Below are 20696 nucleotides of genomic sequence, written 5' to 3'. Positions count from 1 at the left end.
GTCGTAAACTGCTAAAATAAACCCCAACGCTTATTCAGATTAAGAAAACTCCACCTATTTTCAGGACAAATAGCCAACACCCGCTGGGGGCAGGAAGGATGGCCGAAACCCTTCCTTTAACAAGGAACAAGCCGGCAGAGTCCAGAGGCAGAGGCGGCAGGAGCCGCAGCTCGGCGGAGCGCCGCTCCAGCGCAGCGAGCCCGCCACACCCGACGGGGCCGGCGCTTCTCAACCTGCTCCTGCTCCTGCTCCTGCTCCTGCTCCTGCTACCGCTCCCGCTCCCCGCCCGCCCCCGCGGGGCCGCGCTACCTGCGCCCGCTCCCCGCCCCGGAGGAGCGGCCGCCCGCCCCGCCGGGAGGCGGGCGCGCTGCTCATTTGCCTTCGCTGTCAGCGGCCGCGCTCCGGCCAGCCCGCGGGGACCGGGGCTGCAGCCGCAGGAGCCGCTCGCTCGCTCTCTCTCTCCTTCGCTCGCTCGCTCCCTGGCAGCGAGAAAAGTTTGCTGCTCTTCACGCTGCTCCTTCTCCCCCCGTCCGCAGCCCCCGCGGCCCGGCGCGGATCCCCCGGGCAGGGGCATGGCGAGCTGAGCGGCCGGAGCGGGCCGGGGGCGGCCCCGCCGCACCTGAGCGGCGGCGGGCGCGGGGGGCCATGCGCGGCGGGGGCGAGCGCTGAGCCCGCCCGGCCCGGCCGCCCCCCGCCGGCCCGGGCCGATCCCGCCGCGGGGAGGCAGGGCTGGAGGGCGGCGGGCAGCCCGCGGGGACAGCGCGGAGCGGGGCCGTCGCCCGCCCGCGCCCGGCCGAGCGCCATGCCGCGCCGGCTGGCCTGGCTGTGCTGCTGCTGGGCGCTGCTGAGCGGAGCCTGCCGCCCCGCCGAGCCCGCGCTGCCCGCCGAGGGCGGGGAGCCGCCGCCCGCCGCCGCCGGCTCGGGCTTCCTCTACCGGCGGCTGAAGTCGCACGAGAAGCGGGAGATGCAGCGGGAGATCCTCTCGGTGCTCGGGTTGCCCCACCGCCCCCGGCCGCTGCCGCGGGAGCCGCCGGCCCCGCCGCCGGGACGGCTGAGGGCGGCACCGCGCTTCATGCTGGACCTCTACCACTCCCTGGCCGAGGGCGCGGAGGGCAGCGCGGGCGCGGAGAGCGGGGGCCGCCCGCCGACCCCTGCCCCGCCGCTGCCCAGCCCGCAGGATAGCGCCTTCCTCAACGACGCCGACATGGTGATGAGCTTCGTCAACCTGGGTGAGTGAGGGAAGCAGGGAGGGAGTCCTGGGCTGCGCGGAGCCCGTCCGTCCGTCCGTCCCGCCGACACCCCTGGCCGGGCGGTGGGCACGGACGGGCGGGCGCTCCCCGGTGCGGCGCGACGGGGTCGGGGCTTTGCTGGCTGGGACCCACCTTGGTGTGCGCGGGTTTCGGCCAGGAGGGCAGCTCACTTCGGGGAAGGGCAAAACCTCTCGCAAACAGTAAAAAAAGAATATACCCTGGCATTCAAAACGTTGGGGGGAGGGAGTGAGAGGAAGGAAGAAAAAAAAAGAATAATTATCTTTTTAGTAGTACTTGTTCTGATGGTAGTGGTCCGAGCCTGTAGTTCAGAATTAAGCACACCCTCCTCTGCTTCTTGGGCAGCCGAGCTGGGGTCATGCCAGAGTACAAGTTGCACTCACTCTATCCAAGGTCCAGCAGCAGAGATGCATTTTGGGCTTGAACAAAGTACAGCCACGCTACTTCACGGTGTCCTCGTCTTCTCCTTTTAAAATATTTTTTATTTGTTTTTGTTTTAAGGGATCAGAGCTAGTGCGGTGGTGAATATGTGTACTACTCTGTGTAGGTTATTTTGGTGATTGAGCACGGGAACGTAATAAAAATCTGTATCATGTGGAAATCTTGAATTAAGTTTTGTTAGATGTCAACCTGCTCTTCAAACAAATCATCCTGTCAGCGATGTGAAGGGCTCTGAGGCGGGCATTGCAGTGGGAAAGTCATTAAGTTTTTTACTTAAAGGAGCTCTTAGTACTATGCAATTGTAAGGAAACAGTGTAATTAGATTCAGCCTAATGTGGAGAATGAAAATATTTCAGTTGGCAAATAGCAGTTCCTTTTTTTAGGGAATTCCTGTGAAGCTCAAGTGTCTTAGCCGGTCAGCTGAAGACTTTGCCTTTTTGCTTGTGCTGCCAGAGCTGTGTGCCAGAACGACAACAGCTTGTCTTGTTTAAAAACAAACAAACAAACCAAACCGAATTTGTTGTGTGTTTACTTGTTTGGAGCAGGGGTATGTCACTGCAGCAGGAAATTTCTCGGAGCTCCCAGTGCTGGTACAGGTGTTCAACAGCTTTGTGCCATGATGTGTGCATCTAGAATAAGAGCAGATTAATTTTTGTAGCTGATGGAAATCATGTGGTAAGTGAGAAGAGTTGTAAATGGTTGGATTGCAAGTAGTTGAAGGATTTGTCTACATTGAAACCGAGGTGGCCACAACTCGTAAGGGTTACAGCTGAGCTGCCTTAGGCGCTCAGACCTTCCTGAGCCTGGAGCCCTGTTGTCTCCTTGTACTGCAGGTGTGTACCTCTCAGGGTCTCATCTGCCCTGTTTTGAGTCAGTTCGGGGATGTTTAGTGGTGTTGCCATCTCAGAGCTTGGATGTATTTGATTGAGACATCCTGAAATTGTCCATTAATGAAACTAGCATGGTCTGTGGTCTCAGCTCAGAAGCTGAGATCTGGGAAATACTGTACAGGTTTTAAATCCAAAGGACAGCTGTTTTTCTTCCCTCCCAGCCTCCCCAAACCTCTCTGTCCTTTGAATACACAGAGCTGCTGCTGCTGTCCCTGTTCCTTTGCCTTGGGGACTTTCAGGACCTGTCCTTGGGGCTGTGATTTTAAGAAGTGTGGTGCTGACTGTGGCTGTCTATAAGCAACCCCCATATCACACTGTACTTGAGGGATGTGAAACAAGATGCCTGCAAGGGGCTAGGCAGTTCCCTAAAGAGCTGATTTCAGGAATAAGTGTGAGCATGTGGTGTTTAAGAAGGTAATTAGCTGTTTGTAAAGCACCAGGAGGGTATTATTAGATGGTATAATCTGAAAGTATGTGTTTCTTTTGGAAATAACCCCTCCCACTCATATGATTCAAATCACTTCTGATAATTTGGATCTAGACACTTATGTAACAAAGAAGAAAATTATTCATGTAATGTAGTAAAATAGTGCAATTGAAATGCTAGTTAGGCGTCTCAGGAAGCATGAATCAACTGTAGAAATTTCTCATCAACTTCCAAATCCCGAGTCATAAACCATAATGTCATTTAACGTGATTGTTTGTTACCGGAGTGTTGATGAATCGATGGGCTGGAACTGAACAGCTGTTTGGCTGTTTTCTGTGGCTTCTCTGACATACCAGGGATTTTTTGGGGTCTTTCACCTGTGTATTGACATTTACTTTTCCATTTAACAGTAATTCAGGTCGGAAAACTACAGGAAGCCTAAGGTTATGTTCCAATATAGAAACCAAGGTTTGATGGGAGAAAGCCAGCTTGTGATCTGTCAAAGTAGCTTATTAGATGAAGTCAGAAATGCAGCAAAAGAGAGTGGGATCACAGCAGAAAGGGAAGAATTCTTGATTTCAAGCACACTGACTAATCCAATGAAGTACATGTCAAACAACCCTGAAAACTCGCAGCTGGAGTCTGCTTATAAGTGGACACTGCCAGAATTATTTCATTTGGGGCTTTCTGCATGCGGCCATATATATACAGTTACTTCTGTTCCATTAAAACTGACTTCTGAAGAACTTTGTGTTCAACCATAAAGACTTCCCATTCCATTACTGAAGAGGCAACTAACAAAGAGATGCGAGGGGCCCCTGCTGCTCTCTCAGGGTGAGGAGTGTATGGTGTCACCTGGAAATGTAGGTGAATGTGGCTGTGTGGAAGTCAAGTCAGTGTGGGTGACCTGCCTGCAGGTGCTGATGCTGCTTCTGCTGCAGCTCAGAACCAGATAAAAGTTTGATGCATCTCGTTGTGCTGGAAAGCCATCATCCAGGTCAGCTGTGCAGAGGAGTCCTACTTTGTCATGAAAGTTTGCAGGTGTTATGTATAAAAGTGCATTAATTTTTCCAGCCCTGTAGCCCGAAAAGGGTCACTAGCTTGTAGTCACTGCTGATTTTAAACATGCAGGGCTCCAGCCCTTCCTGACCAACCTACATCCTTTAGTCCAGGGACACAGCAGATGTGTTTTCTGTCTGGGGATATGTTTCCATATGTGCTCGGGGTATGAGTCCTCTTTGCAAAGATCTTGCAAAGCTGAGGGACTTTGCCTGAATAATCCGATACCTCACCAATGCAGGCTTGTATCAGCCTCAAAGGTGATGGTGCTCTTGGAGATGGTTTCTATTTCATTTTGGGCTTTTTTTTTTTAAAGTGAAACAGGAAGGTCACAGAAGTGTGAAGGTTCTTCACACACAGGGAGTTGCTGTCTTACAGGGAGGACAGGAAATATCAGTCTTTGAAATGGAGAATCTGGAATTTATCTTGCTTACCTGGTGATGTCTGTATCATGGTGTGGGCAATGATTCCCAGAGGGGCTGATTATAGGGGAGCTTAGTGTGTCCAGGGTTTCTGGGAGATGCTAAGCACTTAGTTTTATGAAAAAAAAACTGCACCTGGAGAGCAGTATCAGGGAGGAGAAAAGATTTTTTGTTCCCATTACAAGCAAAATCACATGAGATATAAACCAGTTCAGGTAATTTAGATAATAAATTTAATTTATCAGGTTAAATAACAAAACATAATTTGACAGAAAACATAACCTGTCCTTGATAAATCTGGTCCCTTTTTTTGGGAGACGATCCGAGAAGTGTCTGTTTGGGTGTTTTCATTAGGATGAAGTGTCCAAGACGTGCCTGTTTCTTTTCATTTCACACCTAGGAAGTCTGGATAGCTAGCACAGATGGAAACATCTGCATGGATTCACTGAGGAAGCAGGGTACCAAACTTCTGTGCTGTGGAAATGGCTGTACAGCAGGGTTGTGGGCTTGGGGTGGAGTGCATTGTGGGCCAGGCATCTTTGTGAAACTGTTCAGCTCTCCTTGTAGGAACAGCCTTGATATAAATACGTGGCATGTCTTGACATAGTACTGTTGGGAGAATAACATCTATTAATGTTTCCTATCTGGAAAAGGTACCTTCCTCATGGCACGAGATAAGGTTATCTCCTCTTGGCAGAACAGCCTGGGGTTGGTATGGAGATACCTCTGGAGGCAGTGATGCTGGATTGACAGCTTCGTCCCATGTTCTCAGGCACATCAGTGCTGATGTGAAGGGGATCTGCACTGCATCCTCTTCCTCACCAGCTGCTGTCTTCAGAGTAGTGCATGATGTGTGAAGCAGCAGAAAACAGGGCTCTCAAAACTTTGCTGCTTTAACGGCATCCAGAATTATTTTTGTATCGTAGAGGGTGCTATGAAGCAATCCTGTGTCAGAACATGGTCTTCCCCCATATCTTCCTATCCAGGCACCCACACTGAGAGGAAAAACAGCCATGCGCTTCCTAAAATCAAACCCAAGGAATTCAGTGGCAGTCTGAATTTCTGCCATGACCTGCATCTGGGGCTGTTGATAGACATGCAGGAAAAGTCTGAACCCATCAAACCTGCCAGAGATAAGGATCATAAAAAGTGTGCTTTGGGGTGCGGTACCTGGTTATTCAGCACTGTGGCTTTTTGTAGCAGACTAACAGCACTGATTCAGTGTGCATCTACTTTTGGAGAAAGGGTTTTCCCTTTTATCATAAGACCCACAGGTCCCTTGGGAGGGCTCCATGCAAAAGGTTGAGGGGAAGCTCACCTTTTGCCAGCCGGTCCTGCAAACAGCCCTGAAGCTTCAACACTATTTGAATTGGGATTGTGGTGGAAAGACTCTTCTATTTTTGAATCCCCAAACTCCAGGCAATCCCCATCTTCCCTGAAAGACTTCAAGTGTCAGCTGGGGCAAGGATGCTTCCTTTCAGTGCAAGGAAATTGCCTGGAGGTAGATGTAAGACTTGTTGGACAAATACACTCTCTCTCTTTCTCTCTCTCTCCCCTTGCCTATAAAGCTGCACCTTATGGATGTGATGTCTTACAAACAGGCTTTTCTTCTTTTTGGCAGTGGTGACCTACCAGATTTCCTTCTAGGAGTGATCTCGCACAATGATCCGTAGCACCTTAGGTGCAAGCAATATGCCTTTGTTCTGCACAGCTTTTCACAGGAGGGAAGCAGTGCTCCAACATCCTTACATGTGTTTCTAAAGCAGGTGAATTTTTTCATCTGAAGGATTTGATCAGCCCACCTGCCTTTTTCCCAGTACCATGCTTGCTGTTGGGAGATATGAAATTAGGCAACCAAGATGTATCAGGGTTGTTGCGTGATTGGATTGATGGGACTGTACCATTCATACTGTCATCCCATCTGTTTATACTCTTGGCCACGTGTTGTAAAGGTCAAGACATCTACTCAGAGGGAATAACTGGAGTGTGTGATGCTGCAGATCTGGCTGTGCTGCCAGCTGGCTGTGTACAGCCTCACTTGCTCGGCACGTGAGCAGTGTCCTCCACGTGTGTCCAGAGCAGGCCAATATTAGAAATCATGAAGCTGATGATGGGAATGAGTTTAATGACTTCTGCCAAGCCTTGTATAGTGGGCTTTGATGCCAAGACAGATCCCCAAGTGCCAAAGAGCAGCCTTATATTTGCTGTGCAACTGATGCAGCTCGAGATCCTCATTTATGTAATCTCCTTGAAGTAGCTGCTGCTTGTGAACTGCCTGCTAGTGGGAAGCTGCCTAACAACATGGTTAAAGAAAGGGCAAATGGTCTTTTAGAAGTCCTTATCTCCTCTGGACTTGGAATTTGAGGAACTGTCATTCTTCTGTCTTTGGCTAGGAGCCTTGGAAGATATGTGGCTCCTGGAAATGCTGCTCTTCAAAACCTGTACTGTTGAAATGAGTGGAGGGTCATGTTCTTGTAAGCAGTTTATCCAAGTCTGACTGTCATCTGGACTAAGCTACTGGAAGCAGACAGTATGACATTAGTAGGATTATTTTCTGTCTTGTGAAAGCTTTTCAGAGCTACAAAATTTACAGTCTTAGACTTCAACATTTCACACAAATTTTTCTTCCAGCAACAACAATAACAACAGCAATTTATTGTAATTTAAAAAGCTAGTATTGCCAAACCAGTCTTGATTACTTCAAGCCAAATTTTTTATCTGTAAATAAATGAAAAGTTGCATTTTGAATTAAAAACCCAGGTGTGGGACTGGTGGGTTTTTTAATTTTTTTTTTTTTAAATAAAAGCAAAACTTCCTAATTCTTTCCCTCAGAAAAAAATTGAAGCTAAACCACATCTTATAAAAAGGTTTCTTTTTTGGCAATTTTTTTCCAGCTCAACATGGCTTTAGCAGAAAATCACTTGGGCAGCTGTCATGGATGTCTTGTGCTGAGCTCCTGCTGGGACTGCTTGCTGCAGGCTTGTACCTCTGCCAAGGAGCTGTGGATCCTTGCTGGGTTTAGCCCGGTGCATTGCAGTGGTTACACTCTCTCTTGTAGTTTTAAATATAAACTTCTAAGTGGTGTTTGTGATTTAGGAGGAAGGAAGGTGGTGTTTAGACTTTCCATGCCATGGAGTCACGATTCTTTTTAGGTCATCTTGCCTCATTGCTGACTTGTAGGGGGTTAGAGGAAGGTATGATTTACTTGGGACGTAAACAGTCCCATTGTGTGTTTCTGCTGTATCCCAGCAGATGCACAGCTATGCTGTAAAGTACAGCCCACCTCCTAATCATTTAACATTCCACTTGACCATTTATATAGCAGTGTGAAGCACTATTGCCCAAATAGAAAAATGGTTAATGGGTGAGAGATTCCCATTTGTTACAGCAACTCTCAGACCTCAGAGCCTGGGAGAAGGAGGTTCAGGCCTGGAAAACTGTCTTCTGCCCACCTGATTCTTGGAGCCTGGTGTTGGGTCACACCTCGATTCCCTGTTCGATGGAGCAGCAGTTTTGAACTCAAAGAGGGTAGTTTTAGAGTGGATAGAAGGCAGAAATTTTTCAAACAGCAGTAGTGAGACACTGAAACAGGTTCTCCAGAGGAGCTGTTGGATGCCCCGTCCTTGGAGCTGTTCAAAGTCAGGTTGGACAGGGCTTTGAGCAATCTGTTTTTCTGAGCAGTGTTCCTGCCCAAGACAGGGACTGATCTGGATGACTTTTGAAGATCCATTCCAGCCCAAACTGCCTAGAATTCTAAGTGGGAATTGGGATTCTGTAGCCATGATATGCTGAAGATGAGGAGACATGCCTGAAAACATTCAGTGAGTCGTTTCTTTCCACCTTTTTTTCAGTCATGGCTGGCAGAGGATGAGGAGTGGTGCCTTCTGCAGAACTGCAGCCCTTGCAGCAGCGGTGGCTGGCAGCAGCACACTAAATGGCCTGGTGCTTTGCACCCAGAGCAGGCTCCCACCCAGGGGCTTTGGGAAGGGCATGTGGCTGCAGCTGCTGCAAGGCTGTTGCAGGAGGAAAAAAGCTTAATTAAAGAAGCTGAGTCCCTGTGGATTGCAGGGGTGTTTAATACCTCGTAATGGACTTTGATTCCTAAAAACTGCTGTGGATTGGGGCTGGCATTTCCTGAACTTTCAGTTACTTAAGAAACAGTCTTGTAGTGTTGGGTAGAGTTTTGGAATGCATTTTTTTGTTTGTTTGCGTTTTGGGTTGGTTGGGTTTTTTTGGTGATGTAATGAGATTATTATTTTTTTGTTTTGTTGTTAAGGGCACAAAGATTTTGACAGCCCTGCTTTCAGCTCTTTTTATTTTACGTAGCAGTGTTCATCACAGCACAATGACAGAATTGAATCAGTGCTAGCAACAGTGGGAACTTTTGGCAAAAAAGGATAATGTAGACAGAGCCGAAGTGTTCTGCTAACTAAAACAGTAGCTGTATTTTTCAGAGAGCTAGACATGACTGTTTTGATCCAATGTGGTGTTAATCACAAGAATACATAACTGCTTTCCTGTGAACTTTCCCCTTAAAAATATCCAATGATATCACCTGATGTTTTGCACTAATGCTCAGTATAACCAGAATTTAGAACAGCTGGCTCCATATAAACTTGGAACATTCATAGGTCAAATATTAGTGTATAAATAAAAACATTTTAAAATGAAAACAGAAGCACAGTATTGGAAATATACTGAATGTGCAGATGTACTTCATGGCTTGAATAGCTTTACAAATTAAACAAGACAGTGTTAACACTTGTTCTGAAGAGTCAAATTTCCTGATAGTAAATGAGGGAGTGTTTTCAAACAGTATTCCAAAGATGTGTTATTCCATGTATGTTAATGGTTGTTTGCAGTGTGAGAAATGTATGAATTGGCTATTTGAAACACTCTTCTAACGAACATGTATTTATTCAACCCAAAATCTTGTCAAATGGAGATCTACAGTGCAGGCTGTAAAATGTGCCATGCTTAAAGCATGCACAGAGATGTTTATGTTGAAGTGTACTGCTGCAGCTTTCTTATCTTGTCGCTCACCTCATCGTGTTCGCGTGGCGTGTATGGTCAAGGTATTAGACACTCTGTTTGCACAAGGGCTAAAGGGTGACATAATGTCTATTGAAGCACAAGCATTAGGCTCCACACCAGGCAACAAAGAGCACTTAAAAAATGAGAACAGATTAGAGCTCGTGAGCAGGGTCTGATAGTTACACACATAAGCCAAGAGGTGTTGGAGGGAGGAAAGGGTCAACAGCTATGGTGTGAAACAGATGTGCCTCCTTGCATCCTTGTCTCTCCTGGGCTTTCCAGACCACTTGAGAGAGAAATTCAGAAGAGTAAAGCTCTTAGCAGTCAATTCCAGTCTTTTTACAAGGAATAAAATTATCCAAATAAGTTGGAAAATAAGGTTTAACTGTAACTAATGCATACAAGATGCAGACTTGTCTACTTTTGCCTTTGTAAACTCTGTAATAATAAAGAGTTGTTTGAACATGAACATTACTGCAGCCTAACATCCATATTTTCAAACTGCTTTAAGATATTTGGATAAAGGTGTTCTGTATCAGGGATTAAAGAAATGGTCACAGCTTGAATTCCTCATGGCACAGAGGCGCAAGCTCCCTCTGTCCAAATTCAGATGAGCAGAGGTAGAGGCAACACTCTTTAATCGCCAGAAGCTCTGCAGGAAAAAAGGAGGAGAGGCATTTCCTATGTCACTTACCTTGTCTTCCCGTTCACGTTTCTTCACTACTTTTGGCCACACTGGTGGTGTGATGCAGGGAGAGGCCTTACACACTTTTAATGTACCTGAGCCTTTGTAATGATGTCAGGCTTGGTTCTTCAAAACATTCATGTGCAAGGGAGAAGCTTCTCTGCAAGCCTTGACATGTGCACAATTTCATGCAAAAAAGTAGGAGGATGGTTTTAAAATTTAAGCTTAGTTTGAAATTCATGTTTTAATATCTACACAAAGATTTGATTCACAAGTACAAAATCCAGGTGCTCAACTTAAATGATGAAGTTTGGCAAAGAAACCCTTCATTTTAGAAAAACAGCAGCCTCTCTTGCCCACAAACCGTCATCCTGAGACAGCATTTCAAGCATGCAGACCTTTTTGCTTAATTATTGTAACATCAAACATCTTTGACATGAAAGGGACCAAGCAGTGGCTATGCAAGATAATGACTTGTTTATAAAAATAATTTAAACAACATATGAAAAGGATAAACATGCATGTCCTGCCAAAATTCACTGTATGTTCTGCAGGCTTTGGTGATTGTGAATCTCTTGGCTTGCTCTTTAATTTTTTTTTTTTAAATTTTTTTTAAACCCACAAAGAAAAAAGGCAGAGGGGGAACGGAATGAAGAGAAATGAAGGGAGACTTTAAAAAAAAAAAAGAGTTCTCATATTTAAGGAAGTTCCAACTTATTATGCTGTGGAAGATAGCTGGAGAGAAAATACATTTGTTTAATGTACTCCAATAGATTTTCTCTTTGAGATGTCTGTGTCTTGTCTCTTGCATGTGATAGTTTTTACATTTTAATGATTGTAGCAGCTGTCCTGTCCAAAAATGTTCCATTCTGCAGGATATGTAATGCTCGTTACTTGCTAGACAACATCAAGATACTACTCTGTCTCTTATTCAGAACCTCAAAACACTTCATAAGCATTTAACTCTCAAAGTGTGCTCTGAAAAATGCAAATCACTCTTATACTGATTTTCCAAATAACTAAGCTGAGGCTCAGGGATTATGACTGGACCAGGACTGTGATGAGATCCCTGAAATTCTTACTTCTGGTCCTGTAATCTCACCTATTTTACTGACCTGGCCAGTCCTCCAGTGGCTCATGGAGCCAGTGAAACAAGAGAGTCTTATCTGGTGACACCTGGCTTTTTTCAGGTGGCACTGTGAATCACCTGGAGCCTACAGGTTCTCACTTGGCTTAGGATTTGTCTTCCTGCTTGTGAACCTTGCTCATCAATGTTGCACAGTCTGTGCCTTCTGCAGCCATACTCCATTAGGAATATGGCTCTTCAGACATGCTTGCCAACAGCTGAACATAGGAGAGATGAAAGAGGTCACAGGCTAGCACATGTTTAATTTGAAACTATTGGAGAGCCTGAAAAAGGTTTGATTGACTTTTGATAAAGCCCACGCTGCAGGGAAGCTAATAGTAAATCTTCTTCTGAGTTAGCTGAGAGTTTTTTTGAGAAACTTCCCATAAAAATGCAGTGTAACAGCTGAAGTTGGTATAATGACTCCTTTATGTTTCAGAAGCTATTGGGATTGGGTCTGCCTGATACTGTTGCTATCTCTAGTCTCAGCAAAAGCAGTTTTATGGGGTCCCAAAACAGTCTGTTGCTTCTGGCAGCCGGAGAGCTGGCAGCTCCGATGCACTGAGGCTTGAAGAGATAGTTCATTAATTCATGGCACTTTCCAGAATAAACATGGCAAACCTCCTCTGAAATAACAGACGGTAAATCCTCCTTGTCACTCAAGACTGCACATTTGTCTTCAGAAGGGAGCTGTGAAAGAAGCTGTCCATCTCCTAATGAATGAAAAAATAAATAGAAGAAGAACTGTGCATTGTGTCGTACTTGACGTAGTGAAGCTTCAGGGTGGAATAACAACAAACCTTTCCTCCCTTCTTAGCCCTGTTAATTGTGGACTGAAACCAAGCAATGCCCACTGGGCAGGCTCTCAGATGGCATAAACTGTCACAGCTCTCTGCCAGGGATCCATGTTGGGAATGACAGCACTTTTTGCTCCGTCTTTGACTTGTTTTGGGAAGGTAGGTGTCAGCATCTCAGCTGCAGGTCCTCAGGGATGGGACCTCTGGTCTCTCTGTGCTGGGAGGCTTGTGAAGGTTACTGCAAGCTGGGGTTGCTCAGAGCGCACAGATGTTTTGTGCAGCTTGTTATTTTCTGTGTTGGAGGTTATGAGTCAGAATACTGTTACCAAAATGTTTATGTGAAATCATTTCTGAGTCATATATTTGCATCATATACAACCTGTCTGACAATCAAAACATTCAGCGCTCGGCTAATGATTATATGAAGTTTTCCAACACTCTGCTCCAACATAACATAATTACACGGCAGAGTGCAATATATTACTTTGACAGGGTTCTTCATGCATCTTGTGATGTCAGAACATCATCATTGCTATTATTTTAAATTATCAGTTTGTTGCATGAAACAAAGTTAAAAATAGTGAGAGGCAGTTCCTCAGAAGTAAAATGCTGTGCAAATATTCCTGGCATTTTCAGTCCCCAAAAAAACATTTCAAGAGCTTGCACAGTACTTTTAACTTTATTCTCTCCATAGAGGTACTTGATCAGGACTTATTGGTTTAATTGACAGATTAGCTGTGGACATTTGTCTGAAGAAACTGTTTGGTGCCTGTGGGACTGTTTGGTAGTTTCTCTAAAATACATTTTTGAAGATAGAAGCAAAGTATTTTTACCAGTCTGAAGTCCCTAAACTACAGTTTAATGCACTTTACGTTTGTCTCATGTGAGTTCTAACATAAGTAGGAATTGGTTACAAATGTGTTCTGAATTATTAGGGCGAACATTTAAAATTACACCTCAGGTGTGTGAGGACTTGGCAGGTGTGTTTGCCACCATGTTCCAGTGATTTCAGTAACTCTTCTTGAACAGTTTATTCTAGAGCAGGATGGGGAAAACTGAAGTACCCCCCAGCTCTGTGCTAGGGTAATGGTCAAGGAGATGAAAAGGGCATAGGGGCAAAGGGCTGCTCTTTTGCTTTTTTTGAAATACATGTCCATGAAAAAGTACATGAATGTTCAAATAGAAAATGATGTTAGGGCTGACTTGTCTGAATTTGGTTTACAGTCTTTTCAAATTGGCTTTGGGAGCTCAGTTATAACTGTGAAAGGCACAGGCAGGTCCCTTTAAATATAAAATATTGTTGCATTTCACTGCTCTTTCTGAGCTGGCAGAGTGAAAAGTGCAGGATGGATTATGCTGACATTCTTTATGTTCCTAGTGAAAAAAAAAAAGTATGGACAATGCAGTAGTGGACTTTCCTGGCTACAGGTGACTAGGCTGTGGTTAGTAATTAGGGAGCCCACATTAGGAGCAATAAAAGCATCCCTGTGTAGTATTAGTGAGCACCATCATTGCTTATGCACTCTCCTTGGCCAGCGTCAGTGGCAAATACATAATTGGTCTATGAGGACCAATATATTGTGAAGTGTAGTGGAAAATGCCAAAATAAAATTTCAGTTGGATGAAGTCCATTTGTCCTGTGCTAATTTCTAGCCCTGTAAACAAACACAGCTGCTGAACGTAGAATCAGTGCTCAGAGTGGTTAAAAACAGTGATGCATTGCTAGTGAGATCACAGCAGAAAAAAATATGTAACACATGAGGCTGCAGTAAGGATCCAGACTATCCTTAGCTCTGAATAATTGTTTCTGTTCATCTATTTATGATGCTTAGAATGTGAAGATTACTGTTGACTGTCAGACCGTTCATCTGGGACAGAGTATCAAGTATTGATGAGCCAGTTGTCGTGAACTTTTGCAAAAGCGTGAATTGGCAACCAAAGACTTGACGAATTTATATGTATTTATTTTATACTTCTCTCTTTTATATGAATATATCACCCCTTTGGTCATCTGGGATTTGTTGTTATTTGTTTATATATATGAAGGATCCATGCAGGTAGCTTTGCCTGCCACTTCATCTTAATTAAAATGTCTTTAGAAGTACTGCAATACTGAACAAGGAACGTGAGATTTCAAACATTAGAAATCTCAGGGTCAAGCCTGCTAGGTCATTGGCAAAGTAGCAGCACTTACACTGTAATTTGTCTCACGGCCTAGTTATATGTTTTGACATCCCTGAGCTGACTAATTGCTCTGGGGGAAAAAAAAAATCTTGGTTACTGTAGTAGAGAAGTTTCCGAACTCTTCTGTCGATCAAATCCATTATCTAGGAAGTGCTGCGTGGTCATCCCCAGAGCTAGCAGAGAACAGCATCTGTTTTAAAGTTTTGTGCTTTTTATAGCCATTTTGGGGCTTTGACTCGTGGTAGGTGTGTCATCTCATGCTTTTGCACAGCACAGGTTGGTGCCACCCTCTTCAGAAGCCTCCTGGGGCTTGAGGAATAATTGGGTGTTCGCGTTGCTGTGTTCTGGACTCGTGCCATCATGGATTTTGTCATGTCTGCAGAGCACGACTGGGGTCCATCAGTGGCCTGGGTTCTGGAAACTCTCCTAGCCCCTACCCCAGCTCAACTACAGGCTGGCATGGAGCATTTAAATCTCAAACTGTCAGTCTGGCACGTTCCATAAACACTAAATTGACTCAAAGTGGCTAGCTTTAGTGCTATAAAACATACCGTTCAGGTATTATTGCCAAGGAAAAAAAAATTACCTGTAAATAGCAGACTTACAGCATAGGGGCTTATTTCTGCGCTTATGCTTTTTACATTTCCATTTTTGCACCACCTTGGCAAGAAGTTAACTTAAATGTCAAAACTATTTTTATGTAAATATATGCATTATTGAATCTCTTACTCATAAAGCAAATAGTACTTTAAACCCACACAAAACAGTTGAAGCTATATATATTTTCTCACTACTGAATTTGGCTTTTAATAACTTGGAGTGAACTGTCCAAAATAAAGTTAGGAATCAAGGGCACTTTATTTTCCAGCTAGCAACATATGTATTCTTGGCTTTGCACTGTACCAATTTGAGATGGAAGAAAACCTGGATATGTACTACAGATCCTCTCAGCAATCAAGAAGAGAGAAATATCATCGTTAAATAAACTCATTATTTTAAAATTAAAATGTTCTAAAACTGTATGAAGCTACAAAAAATATGAAGGACTATTAAGAAGCTGTGGAGGCTTTGATATCAAACAGTGGTTTTCTAATGTGCTTCTCCTGCTGGAAGTGTAGCCTTTTGCCAGAGTCAGAGGCAGTAGTTACCCAGAGAAAAGATTTCCCTGTTGCTATTTGAGGAGTAAGGACAGCAAAACTTGCCCTCAGTACATACAAAACCTCAGCTGAGGTTAGGGATTGTGTACTAAGCCCAGGTCATAGTGGCCTGGAAGGAGATGCTTGCTGTCCTTTGTGGGTTTCATGGTTTGCCTCCATGTCATGGATTTTCTTGCCCCCCTGCCCTCTTGCCTGTGGGAAGTTACTTGAGATTGGTTCTGGATGCCGAAGACAAGGTGGGAAAAGTCACATCAGGAAGTCATGCAGACAAGAGCTTGGTGCTGGAGAATACATGGGCAGTGCTCTGCCACAGTGTCCTGGGGAGATCCAGCTTGTTGCTGTCTCACTGCTCCCTCCACATGCTCACTGTCAGAGCTGCTGTAGCAGAGGTCTCCACTGGTTTTGCCTTGCCCTCTGCTGCAGCAGGAATTCCATGAGCATGTGGGAAAGTTCAGGATAACTGGGATGCAAAGAAGCAAGAGAGAAGAAAAGGGGAATCCTCAGCAGAATTGCGTGTGATCTGCCATTCTAGATTTCAATTCAAGCTTTTAAGTCAATTATCCAGCAATTCAGATAATTTCTGGCTGGGTTGCAGGGTATTTTCCTGCCACTGTGTGTGGCATGAAGGGCACACATTGCTACTTCTGCCCTTTCTTGTTGAATAAACCCAAGCTGTACTTGAGGAGAAAAAAAATGTTGGAGTGTTTTCTGGGGCAGCTGAGCTGTGGAAGCTCCTTTGGTTATCTGAGGCTGGAGTACATGTGAAGAACAACTGGGGAAGACCCCTGAAAAAAGTCAGCCATTGGGATGTTGGATACAATCACAAGCAAAATATGGTATTTACCAGAGTGGTAGTAAATGCAGCTGCTGGTCATGGGTGGGTCATGTCCAGCAGATCATGCTGGCCACACATGCCTGATTTCATGGGCATGGAGGAGTGAAGAAACTCTGGAGAAGGAGGAATGAACTGGACCAAAGAGAGGGTCGTGGCTCTTGCCTGTGCAGGCGAGTGAATTTGAAGGATGGTGACTAAGAGATTCTGGTTTTCTAAAAATAATGCTTTCCACTGACTGAAACCACAGCTCTTGCTGGTGCAGCTTTTGATTATTTTACCTCTTATTCTATCTTTCCTAGTTTGCATGATTCAGACTTATGTAAACACTAGTAAGGGTCCCCCACTGCGGTGAGAGCAGCGCTGTGTGAAACAGACAAGGCTCACGGGGCAGGAGACCTGTCCTGAAAGCCTTTTGTCCAAGGGATCCCCTGTGCAGCCTCAAGAGCTGCTGGAGTGAGGGGTCAGATATCTCTGTTTGGTGGTGCCCAGAAGAGAAGTCTGAGGAAAATGATGCTGCTTTCTCTTCTTGCAATGTCGTCTTCTACAAAACTTCATCGCAATGACTTTTGGTGTTTCTTGTTAAATGCAGTGTATGTAAAAAGGCTGCTGAGGTGCTTCGGGTTGTCTTTAAACACAAACCTTAAGGAAAAATTGAAACAACAGATGAGTAAAGTGGTTGTGGTTTAACTTGAGCTGTAAATACTATTTTCCTTTTTAAACATGTTTTTGGAAGGTGAGGGGAAACCAATTATGATCAAGTTTAAAGCAAGCAGGCTGTTCCTTTATTTGACTGAGATGTGTGATTCATCTTGCCTGGCTTTTTCTTATTTTTTTAGTCATTCTGCTTGTGTTGCATTCACTCCCTGAGTTTATTTTGTTAACCTTGCCACCTGAACAAATTAAGCACGTGTCTTCATGTGGTGTTCCCTTAATTAAGTACCTGCTGGTCACAGTTGGGACACCTATATTTGCATCTGCTTCTTTCTGTAGCCAGAGACAATTAATGCTGCAGGTTTTTTTCCCAGCCTTTAAAAACTTTTTTGGTGTATTGTGCAGATTATGTTAAATCACTTTAATGTGTTCTTTTTCCATCACTTTGGCATTTCTGTATGTGCTTGGAGTGCAGAGGTAGTAAGCTAGAGTAAAGCAGTTGGTACTTTCATTAGCAGTGGTGGTGTACACAAAAAGCCCAAGTCTGAGCTAGAAAGGTAAATTCATGTTAGGACTAGCAAGGACCCTCAGAGCTATTGAAAACAAGGATGTTGTAGGCATTTTGTCCAGCAAGCTCCACAGAAATCCATTCCAGTTTTCCTCCATGTCTCACAGGTCACAGGACCCCTGCCAGCTGCCCTGGAAAAAAAAAAAAAACAAAGTAGGAGTGAAAAAGTGAAAACCAGCACCTGCAGCTGTAAGCTGCTGGGGAAGATGTGCTGGGAGCAGGAGAGATCAGCAGTGTCACTGGTGTCCTATGTCCTCACAGCAGTGCAGCAGCTGTTAGGTGATGTTCCCAGGTGGATGTGAACCCTTCCCAGTGTTACAGAGGGAAGAGAAAATACCTAACATGCAAACTCCTCCTGCTGCTTTGATTCGAGGAAAATTTCATCACTGGTCCTAGCCTGAGCATGTGAGAGATTGTCAGTAATTTAGTAATGGGGCCTGAGCAGGCCCTTGGCCCACAGGAGACGCTGAAGCTCTCTAGCCTGGGTCAATCAATACCTGATGCTTCTTCACAGGACTGCAGGAAAAGGCTCAGACTGTTGATGTGGGTCATGAAATGTGGGACTGATTCAGTGTAACTATGGGCCAGATGGGCATGGGAAGAAGAATGAGCTCCTCTTGCTTTATTGTGCTCTAGCATCACTGACAAATTTGACACCTCTGTTCTCATTTCCCAAGCTTCAATTTCAGAAGCTGGAGGAGCAGTGGTTAAGTAGGACAAAGCACACCCCATCTCTTTTCCCAGTTTTTCATGTGGACGTGTGCGTGCTGTACTCACGTGCTCTTCCCCTCCTGCTCAACACTGTCAGCTTTCTGTCAGGAAAATCTAAAGTTTGTGGTGCAAAGGTGTTGGAGGTGGCTTGTGAGAGATGTGAAACCACAGGTACTGCATGTTGGCTGTTGGGGGAGGGATCTGCTAGTTGAAATTTGGCTTTTTGTTCTGACTTGTGACATCTATATTGGTGAAACAATACAGGCATTACTATTGGTAGGAGTAGGGACTGCGCACTGTTCAGTGAATGCCCCAGGCATGAGCGTTGGTTTAGATAAAGATTGACTTTTTATTCTTCTTGGGTATTTGGTGGAGAAGAGCCTCAAAGATTTCCAACTCTATGCAAAATTATTTTGAGTGGTATGTGGCCAGTAGGTACCCTGTGTGAGAGTAACTGGTGTGTCAAGAAAATGAGACAGCTTCATGCTAGTGGGGGAAAAAGCCCTGGAGTTTAAATGAACAGCATTTACAGATTGTCTCTTGGAATGCAATCAGCAAGCAGTAAGCGTTGTTAAATAGATAAAAAATTCAAGTGACTTTACTCTTAATAAAGAAACAGCTAAATAAATATTTCAAGAAAACAGTGAAGTCAAATTGCAATAAATGTTATTATTTAGTGCACTTTTAATGCCCCAGGATGGGAATATATCTGCATTCAGGAAAGCACTTAAGCACATGCTTTCCTGAATAGGGACAGTCTAAGGCTTATACTTAAGTGCTTTCCTGAATGTGGGCCAAAGCCTCCCAAGAGTTTATTTTAAAGACACTCTGCCCTTAATTAAAACACTTGGTCAAATGTAACAATTAGGTGTCAGCTTGCTTACTGTCACACAGCAACTTTCCGTAGCAGCAGGCGGTAGCGCTCGACAGTGACTGAGGCCAGGAAGAAAAGACTACTTCACCAGTTGACACTGTGAGAGGAAACTCAATTTTTATGGGCCTCCCAATAGTTCCCTCTGGCAAGTGCTGGAAATCTAAAATAAATTGAAGAACTCTGCCAAGAAGTGGCCCAAAACTGTTTACAGGGTCTGCAGTGGAATCAGCCTGAGCTCAAGGCTTCTCCCCACCACAGCAGTGCTGAGCAGCACTGGAGCTCTTGCTGCTGCTGCCAGTGCTTGTGGCTGGACCTCGCTCGCTCTGCCAGGTGTTCTGTTCTGTTTATTCAGATGGTAAATTTTTATTTGATCATTCCTCACAAGCATCCAGTTGTTCGTTCTCTCACTCAGGTGGCTGGGAGCCAGTTGTGCTAATGGCACTATCAGATGTGCTGGGGAAAGTGGAGTCGTTGCAATGCTGCTCCTCCCGATCCAGGGTCCTGGTTGGCTCTGAAATGTAGATGAAGCACTGGTGGCTCCTCCTGCCCTTCCCCGCCTTGGGTCGTCGGTGCTTCCCACCTGGAGGAGCAAGAGTTGCTGAAGCAGTTAAGAAGTTGGCTTGCTGGGAAAGACAGATGTGAGCTGGTCACACTAGTAATCGTGAAAATGAAGTTTTTCTGGACCATGTTGTCAAGGAGTCCTTGTTCCCCAAGGAGGTGGCCTTCAAGCATCTCCTGCAGTGCCAGGAAACACAGAGAAGTAAGGGTTTTATTCTACTGCCTTGGAGGCAGACAAGTGACTTTGATTTCCATACAGAGCTCACCTCAGGTCCTGTACTTGGGACATCCCTGTCCAGAAGCCCTTTTGGTGAAGTGCTGGAAGTGGTTTTGGATTCCTGCTTTGTAACAGCCTCATCTGTCCTATGAATGAGGAAATTCACCCTTTGGTTTTCCTGAGGAGTTGGACTTGATATTTAAAGTGTGTATGGTTTGAAAGCTTGTTGCATTTTCTTTCCCTCATCTTAGGCTCGGTATGCCTGCCCTCTAGCTCATAACTAAAGCAGTTCAGTGTCTTCCCCACTTCTGCTGTCCTTTTGAGTTGACTCTTGTTATGATGGTTGCCCTGTCTCACTTATTTTTATATTTGCTCCAAATTTGTGATCTGTAATTGTGGGATAGCTCACAGCAAAAGGCAAGCTGTTGCTTTTTTGTAATGTGGTTCTTCTGAGTGAAAAAACCTACATAGGGTTTTCATCCTTTGCAGTAACCTTGATTTTTACATCAGCATTTAATTTCTGATGTCCAGGGATGTTAGATGTGGGGAGGATTTAAAAGGTGAGGTGGAAGCAAATCCAGGCCACATTCAAAATGCTCCTGAAAGATTTTCCCACACTAAGCCTCACACGAAGTGGTCCCTTTCTTGTCCTTTTGGATGTGGTTTCAACTTGAGCTTGGGAGGATCTAAAGCTTGCTCTTGGCTCTTCCTGACAAAGAGACAAAGAACAAAGGAGAAAATATTTTTTTTCTGCAAAAAGGTGAAGAAGGATGTAAGATTTGGTAAACAAAG

At 44.9% G+C, this 20696-nt stretch overlaps 1 protein-coding gene across 1 annotated transcript in view; it reads left to right on the top strand.

The window, feature by feature from the left end:
* Positions 1–237: 237 nt before the first annotated feature.
* The window catches only part of BMP6 (bone morphogenetic protein 6), an 89515-nt gene continuing 69056 nt past the window's right edge, over positions 238–20696 (top strand). The window contains exon 1 of the mRNA XM_064425182.1: positions 238–1229. Within this exon, the coding sequence (XP_064281252.1) occupies positions 803–1229 (427 nt within the window). The 5' untranslated portion in view covers positions 238–802. The remainder of the gene's footprint in view (positions 1230–20696) is intronic.

Source organism: Passer domesticus, chromosome 1, assembly GCF_036417665.1.
Source record: "Passer domesticus isolate bPasDom1 chromosome 1, bPasDom1.hap1, whole genome shotgun sequence".
Lineage (NCBI taxonomy): Eukaryota > Metazoa > Chordata > Aves > Passeriformes > Passeridae > Passer > Passer domesticus.
Note: the sequence above shows the minus strand (reverse complement) of the source record. Positions and strands in the feature narration are given on the sequence as shown.